At 46.5% G+C, this 7,123-nt stretch overlaps 1 protein-coding gene across 1 annotated transcript; it reads left to right on the top strand.

Moving 5' to 3' along the window:
* Positions 1-269: 269 nt before the first annotated feature.
* On the top strand, positions 270-3,526 carry Mgp (matrix Gla protein). Its single transcript, XM_005364527.3, has 4 exons — positions 270-450; positions 1,710-1,742; positions 2,733-2,808; positions 3,170-3,526. The coding sequence occupies exons 1-4, from the start codon at positions 390-392 to the stop codon at positions 3,309-3,311; spliced, it is 312 nt and encodes a 103-aa protein (XP_005364584.1). The 5' UTR covers positions 270-389; the 3' UTR covers positions 3,312-3,526.
* The last annotated feature ends 3,597 nt before the right edge of the window (positions 3,527-7,123 follow it).

The following is a 7,123-nucleotide window of genomic DNA, read 5'->3' as shown; positions in this document are numbered from 1 at the left end:
AGGAAGAATTCGAAAGGCAAACCTGTGTTTGCGGTAACAGCCCTCTCCGTGGGCATGTGCCCAGGTCTGGCTAGCAAACAGAGGGTGGCCACAACTTCTGCACCAGGACAGCATCCTGCTGTAGCACAGCCGGGGCCAGCAGTGTGGGGAAGCTGCCCACGCTGTGGAGATACTATCTGGAAGGAATGAGGGACTTGGGAGAAGTCCCAAGGCGAGGTTAGTGCCAAGCCACCCCACCTTTTCCAGCCCCCGGCTGCTGGTTCCTCCCCCTTCGGCTGCTCAAGTTCCTATAAAAGCAGCTCAGCCTTCGCTGCTAGCAGTGTGTAGGAGCCTCTCCCCTCTGCTGCTGTGCCAGACACAGAGGCAAACTCACAGGACACCGAGACACCATGAAGAGCCTGCTCCCTCTGACCATTCTGGCTGCCCTGGCTGTGGCAGCCCTGTGCTACGGTGAGAAGTCTTTCCCTGCTGTCAATGGGGTTTCCTTTCCTGCCCCTGGCTTCCTTTCTCCGTTCATTCTCCTGGCTCCTCTCCTTTCTTCTTTCTCTGTTATAACCCAGAGGATCATGAACCCTGCCTCGATCATCGGTCACTCCATCGCACCTGTTTTATATTTTAAACAGCCCGATGCATGTGAGCTTGAACGGGGTCTTTCCATTATGAATCTTCCAGAAATAAATACGGTTCTTCCAGGAATGAGTCTGCATGCCTGGAAACCAAGATATTCCAGAAACGTGTTGATTCCCAGCCCCTATCGTCTTCTTTAAGAACGCTTATTGAAACTTGAGTATTGATGGGTTAAGGATATTTGGTCAGTCTTTCACTTTAAGAAAATATGTTTTCATGGGAAGTAATAGCTAGAGATAGACCTTTTAGGGACAGAAAATACCATGAGCGTAGTGCGTTTATTCTGCAAATTCATTTTTTAAAAGAAGCTTTACAGCTGAATTTTAGAAAATTATCAGTTTCAAAACTATTTGCAAAAGACACTTCTTTCTGCTACCTGTGTGTTGCTAAGTCATCTGTGATTTGTTTACAGGTTTGAAGCCAGTTTATTTACATAATTTCGTTGAAATCATATTGACCATATTTAGTTATTTTTACCTAAATTGTATAAACAGCTCTAACACAATGCTTCTCAACTTTTGAATTATTCATAAACTTTCTGTGTGCACTTCTGATTTCCTCGCCTCCTTTTCCACTTTGCAGGCACTGCTTATAAACACAGCCTTTTATTCCCGCTTTGCCCACTGTGTTCAGGAGAGACATGGGAAGCAAGAGCATTCGCTTTGGCGTCCTCTCCGCCCTGGCCTTGTGCCCAGTTTGAGCTGTGAAAGGGAGCCAGTGGTTTCTGAGGCTGCTAATTTAACACCCATTCTTAAGAGCCATTCCGAACCCTCTTAGAAGCTGTCTGGGTCAGGCAGCTCAATAACCACCCTGGAGCTCCCTGCCTGGAGAAGCCTGGCTGCTGTGCATCCACCTTCAACTTGACTCTGGTCTCACACCGGCCCTGAGTATGTCAGAGAGATGAGCAGGAAGACTCCCAAAGCAGAGAGAGAAAGAAAGGAGCAACTCCTAACTCCTGTGTTGCCGGAATGTCTTAACAGCTGTCTGGCTCTATGGCACTATTCCCACCTTTTTGACTTTTGCTTCCCCTTCTACCTCTACAATGACAGCATATGACAAGTAAGTCTTTCTTTTAATTGCAGAATCTCACGAAAGCATGGAGTCCTATGAAATCGGTAAGTAAATGCCTGGCGACCTTATTTCAGTTGCTCGCATTAAAGAACAGCACCTTGTTTTTCAAAGTCAAGTGCTGGTCAGGTCTATGACGGAGAGGGAAGGGAGGAGTGGGCCTCCTTGGGAGACCTGGAGTTTTAGCGCCAGTGTCTAAAACTGTCCCAGTGAGCAACGTTCAAGCTTCAAGCCGTGTAATATGACATTTAAGCGGCATCCGGAGAGCTTGGAAATTTTAAGTTGACATCACATCAGCCACACGGATGGAAAATGAGGAGTAATGACAACTGTGAAAGCACAGAACGGGGGCAGCCAGCTGGGAGCCCACAGGCGTCAGCATCAGCTTCGGCGCCTGAGCAGACGGACTTGGAAAGTCTGGCTACGGCCAGGAGCCGAACAGTATCCGCATTTTTGCTTGGTTAATCTGAAGGGTTTTGTTTTTCCGTTTTGGTTTGATTTTTGACTCGGTGGCTGTCTCCTGTAACCCAGCTGGCACTCAGGGCACAGCTGAGGATAAGTTTCAACTCCTCATCCTCCTGCCTCCGCCTCCCAAGTATTGAAAACACAAGTACGCACCCCCATGCCAGGCCTCACTCTTGTGTTTCATTTCTTCCTTGTTTTCATAGTATTTAACTTGCCCCTGTACTGGTGTCCTATGGTCTACTTTGTGGGTCCAAATGATGAGAAAATTTCTCTTGAAATGCATTAAAAACGCCCTGAGTGGGTATTACCAAAAGTAGCAAAGGATTGCCCAAAGACAAAACAGATAAGATTTGGTGTGGCCCATGTGACAAGTCCCCAGGACACATAAATGGTTATTCATTGCCTTTGCTCGTGCAGTTTATAAAATCTACTTTGTACTCTTTTTATTTTTGCCTACCCCCGGTTACAGAGGAGGAGGTTAGTGGGATCTCAGATGGATTTGCCCTCAGAATACTCAAAAATATTTTCATCGGCTGCTCCATGAAAGAACACTTAACGATTCTCTGTTCTAGGTCCTTTCATCAACAGGAGAAACGCCAACACCTTTATTTCCCCTCAGCAGAGATGGCGCGCTAAAGCCCAAGAGAGGTGCGTACCTCAACTTGATGGGGGTAGCTGCGCCCTAGCACAGATCTGGATGGAGTGGGAAAGAGGTTTATCACTATTTCTATGTCTTGAACACAGAGAACTGAAAAGCAAGACAGAGAAAACAGAATGTTTAGAAACTCCTCTGCTTTGGGGTTAAAAAGGAAATGGGGAGGAAGGAAACGGGGACAGAAAGAAAGCTTCTCTTTTTATTCATAAAAATAATATCAAAATAAAACCTGCTCTCTGCAGGAGAACATGCCTGCTCTTCAAACACTCCTTAGTGTTGGGGGAAGGGTTCCACCCAATACCCCCCCCCCCCACCTTTCCTCCCTTTCTGACTGCCTCTTCCTCCACTCTCCAGGGTCCGGGAACGCAACAAGCCTGCCTACGAGATCAACAGGGAAGCCTGCGACGATTACAAGCTGTGTGAACGCTATGCCTTGGTCTACGGATACAACGCTGCCTACAACCGCTACTTCAGGCAGCGTCGAGGAGCCAAATAAGAGGACGACGAAGTAACGATTTTTTTGCTCCAGAGTCTCGTTTTGTATCCCCCTGCAGTAGCAATACAGAAGTACACAGACGCATGCGCATTGCTTGTTTCCTACAGGATGTCTTGTCTGGCTGCGCTACTCCTTCCTGTGCCCAGGTTGAAAGTAACAAAAGAACAGTGTTAAGGAATGTGTTTATATATAATAAAGTTCTGGTTTGATACTTTCACTTGGTGAATTCGTTTTCTTCTGGGAAACGCTGTGATAGTGAAGTCATAATGGCCTGAGTGTTGGTGGTTGTGTTGACCTTGTGTGTACCGCTGAGTGGAGGTATAACCACATAGAACTTAGAGCTCACCTCATTTGTTTCCCATCTCTCGTGCATAAAATTACATCGCCTCTGTAGCAAGGCCATGTAGAAAAAGAAAGATGAAGCGAAAAAAGACAACAGTGGAAAACACACGACAAAATGTCCCAGTTCAATCTAACTCTGTCCATAATCACATATGTGAATAGTCTAGGCAATCCAGTTTTAAACAGCTACATAAGCTGGTATTGTGTGTAGACACACACGTGTGCATGCATTCAAGCACACACACACACACATACACACACACATACACACACACATACACACACATACACACATACACACACACATACACACACACGCACACACACATACGCACACACACATACACACACATGCACACACATACACACACATGCACACACATGCACACACATGCACACACACACATACACACACACATACACACACACGCACACAAGTCTACTCACCCCCGGTAGGAAACCCATGACAGACCAAGACTGTGAACCACTGAGTTTCTATGGGGTGGAGACAACCCCAAGGCAGCTTCCTCACCCCAAAGGTCTTGCAGGCAGCTCAATGGGTGGGGGAATCTTTTCTCTGTGGCACAGCTGCTCAGAGCTGGCTCTGCCGTCGTTTACGGCTTCTCGGGCTGGACTGCCTGGGCCTAAGTCTTAGCTTCCTCAGACAGGTGGAGCTTGTTTGTGTTCTGCACCTCATTCTGGAAAGGAAGGTCTCTGTCAGAGGAAACTGCAGTACAACCACTGGTATAATTCACAGCACATTTATGTCATTCTTTGTCGAGATTTGTTTTAATTATGTGTATTTGTGTGTGTTTGTGCGTGTGTTAGCAAGGGTGCTTACCTTGCCCTAGTCCAAACCTTTTCCCAAAGCTGGTCAGCACTGTGTATAAAGACCCTTATACTAGTATCTTCTGGTCTTATTGCCTCTTCATCCAATCAACAAAATTAGTTAAAATAAAATTTTAATGATTCAACATTCTGTCCTGAATTGACTTTGATTCCTAACCCCAAGACTTTGCTTAGACTGCTTCTGCTTCATCTCCTCATCAGCCAGGGCTCAGCCCCGCTCCAGAAGGCCCTCTTCTGAACCACAGACACCGTCCTCTACCCGATTACTGCTAGACTTCTTCCATGCCCGCTCACCAGTAACTAATTCCCAGCCATTGGTGTCACTTTGGAGCAAACAAGGTTGACCCAGTCTGTGGATCCTGAAAGCCACGGGTCTTTAGGTAGCATGTGTTACAACCCCAAACAAGCAAACTGTGGCAGTGTTTGCTGTGCATAGAACACACGCACCAACAACTGAGGTGTGAAAGCAAGAGGCTGGATGTATTTATTCCCTTTGGGGATTTATATCTTCAACTCTGCGATTCTAGTCAATGGGACTGGAGAGCCTGGTTCATATGGAGTGGAAATCCTCGGTACGGAACACAAAAAGAATTCCATGTAGTTCCAAAAACACTCTGGAACTTCAGGTTCTTCACACTGGGGGACCAGGCAGGTAGCAAATGAAGACATCATCTTCCTAACAGAGGTCACCAAGCCTGCTCATCGGGAGAAGGTGGGGCTCCTGGAGAAGCAGGAGGCACGCACTTGATGTCCTGGCACCGCGCTCGTGTATCTCTTGCTACTTTCCAGAGCTGCGACTGCAGACAAATAATAAAGTGGTCTCAAAGGAGGACGAGGTGTCCAGAGTTTACCACACTCAAGAATGGGGTTCCATCTCCCCAACCAAGTTAGACACGATGGCCACCAGATGAGCTGAGAGTTAGAGCAGCCTAGAACAGGAAGTCCCTAAGAGGGAGAAAGCAAGCATTAGGGGTGGCCTTGTAACCAGCTGCAGCAACAGTGGCTGTATTGATGGCCCTGACCTTCACAAACCATGGCTTTCTCACAGGCGTGAACTACCAACAACAGAAGCTGACATGGAAGGCGATGTCACACAGGTGGAAAAGAGACATCTAGTAGATGAAACTGGAAAATGTATTTCCACCAAAGGAGCACAGTTTCCAGGAGGAACTCGGAACTCTCCGTGAACATGGTTTTGTCCTGGGAAAGAGACCAACTAGAGCCCTGGAGATGCTGTCCCCGGATCATCCTGTATGGAGCTAGTGTAAGGATAAACTGTAACGTAGAGGTTCTCAATCTGGGGTCGAGACCCTTTCTCGGGGGTCAGCTAAGACCATTGGAAAACATGGGTATTTACATTGCGATTCATAACCCCAGCAAAGTTTGCAGTTATGAAATAGCAATGAAATAATCTCATGTGGGGGTCACCACGCATGAGGAACTGTGTTAGAGCCGCAGCTCTAGGAAGGCTGAGCCACACTGCTGTCGTGAATGATGAGGGATGCTGTCCAGATGCCTGCTCCATGCCCGGCATCCTCACCCTCTCACAGGCAAGAAGCTGCCTCAACCCTTCTCCCAGACCTCCCCTTTCCTGAAGACAGCCACCCTGCCTCGGCTGCACCCCTTTTGGTGCCCATATCCCAGTGCCAGGGCATAAAGGCCGTAAAACTACATTTCCCAGTTTGTGACTGTCTCTTCTTATCTCCATTTTTCCAGCCTCCTCCATGTTTAAAGGTCATGGCCTGTCTGAGCTTACCTGCTCAGTGTGTGACTGTGTATACTCTGAGTAGCAGGGAGGCTGGAAGGTCAGATACAAGGACCTTTTTGATAGTCTCTATGTCTATTGTAGGATTTAAATTGACCCCAGATGAAGCTACCTGTGTGAGGCAAAAATAATAACATCATCACACAATGAGTATGACAAAAGGGATTTATTAAAAAAACAAAAACCATAGTCAAATCAGCTGCTTATCCTAGGCATGAGTGGAATAATGTTAGTCAGCTCTAGAAGATGGACAATATAAGGAATTGGAATCTCACCTAGATCCTCTGGAGAATTGAGTCCTGCAGGCACCATGCTCTAGTAGATACTAAGGGAATGGAGTACTGCAGGTATCATGCTGTAGCAGATCCTCTGGAGAATTGAGTACAGCTAGCATCATGCTATTAGCCTCTCAATGTGTATGTATTTCAATTTTGACTGTCAGAATTACAGCTTAATACATTTTGCCATGTTAATTTGTGGAATTTTATCACTACAATAATATGACCTAGAAATGTGGTAATAAATACAAGGATAAGAACTTGAGAGAGAGAGAGAGAGAGAGAGAGAGAGAGAGAGAGAGAGAGAGAGAGAGAGAGGATGGAGTATAGGGGTGAGTGAAAAATGACTTGAGATAGGTAAGATGCATAGCAATGACTTGGAGCAATTCTATGTGAAAACTGAGGACATGTTTGACACGTATGCTTTACTTTAAAATGCATTTCAGAACTACTTTTAAGTTATTTTTAAATGTATATGTATAACCTGAGATGCCCCTCTAGTATGCTGACACACACAGGAGGGGTCTGTGCACCCTGAGAGGCCCCTCTAGTATGCTGACACACACAGGAGGGGTCTG

Source organism: Microtus ochrogaster (genome assembly GCF_000317375.1).
Source record: "Microtus ochrogaster isolate Prairie Vole_2 chromosome 14 unlocalized genomic scaffold, MicOch1.0 chr14_random_2, whole genome shotgun sequence".
In the NCBI taxonomy this organism is placed as follows: Eukaryota; Metazoa; Chordata; class Mammalia; order Rodentia; family Cricetidae; genus Microtus; species Microtus ochrogaster.
Note: the sequence above shows the minus strand (reverse complement) of the source record. Positions and strands in the feature narration are given on the sequence as shown.

Bases quoted from the DNA above. Each gene is read 5' to 3' on its own strand.
- Mgp (XM_005364527.3), top strand. From the start codon at position 390: ATGAAGAGCCTGCTCCCTCTGACCATTCTGGCTGCCCTGGCTGTGGCA. The intron at 1,743-2,732 runs GTAAGTAAATGC...TCTCTGTTCTAG, and splicing joins CATGGAGTCCTATGAAATCG to GTCCTTTCATCAACAGGAGA. The intron at 2,809-3,169 runs GTGCGTACCTCA...TCCACTCTCCAG, and splicing joins CGCGCTAAAGCCCAAGAGAG to GGTCCGGGAACGCAACAAGC.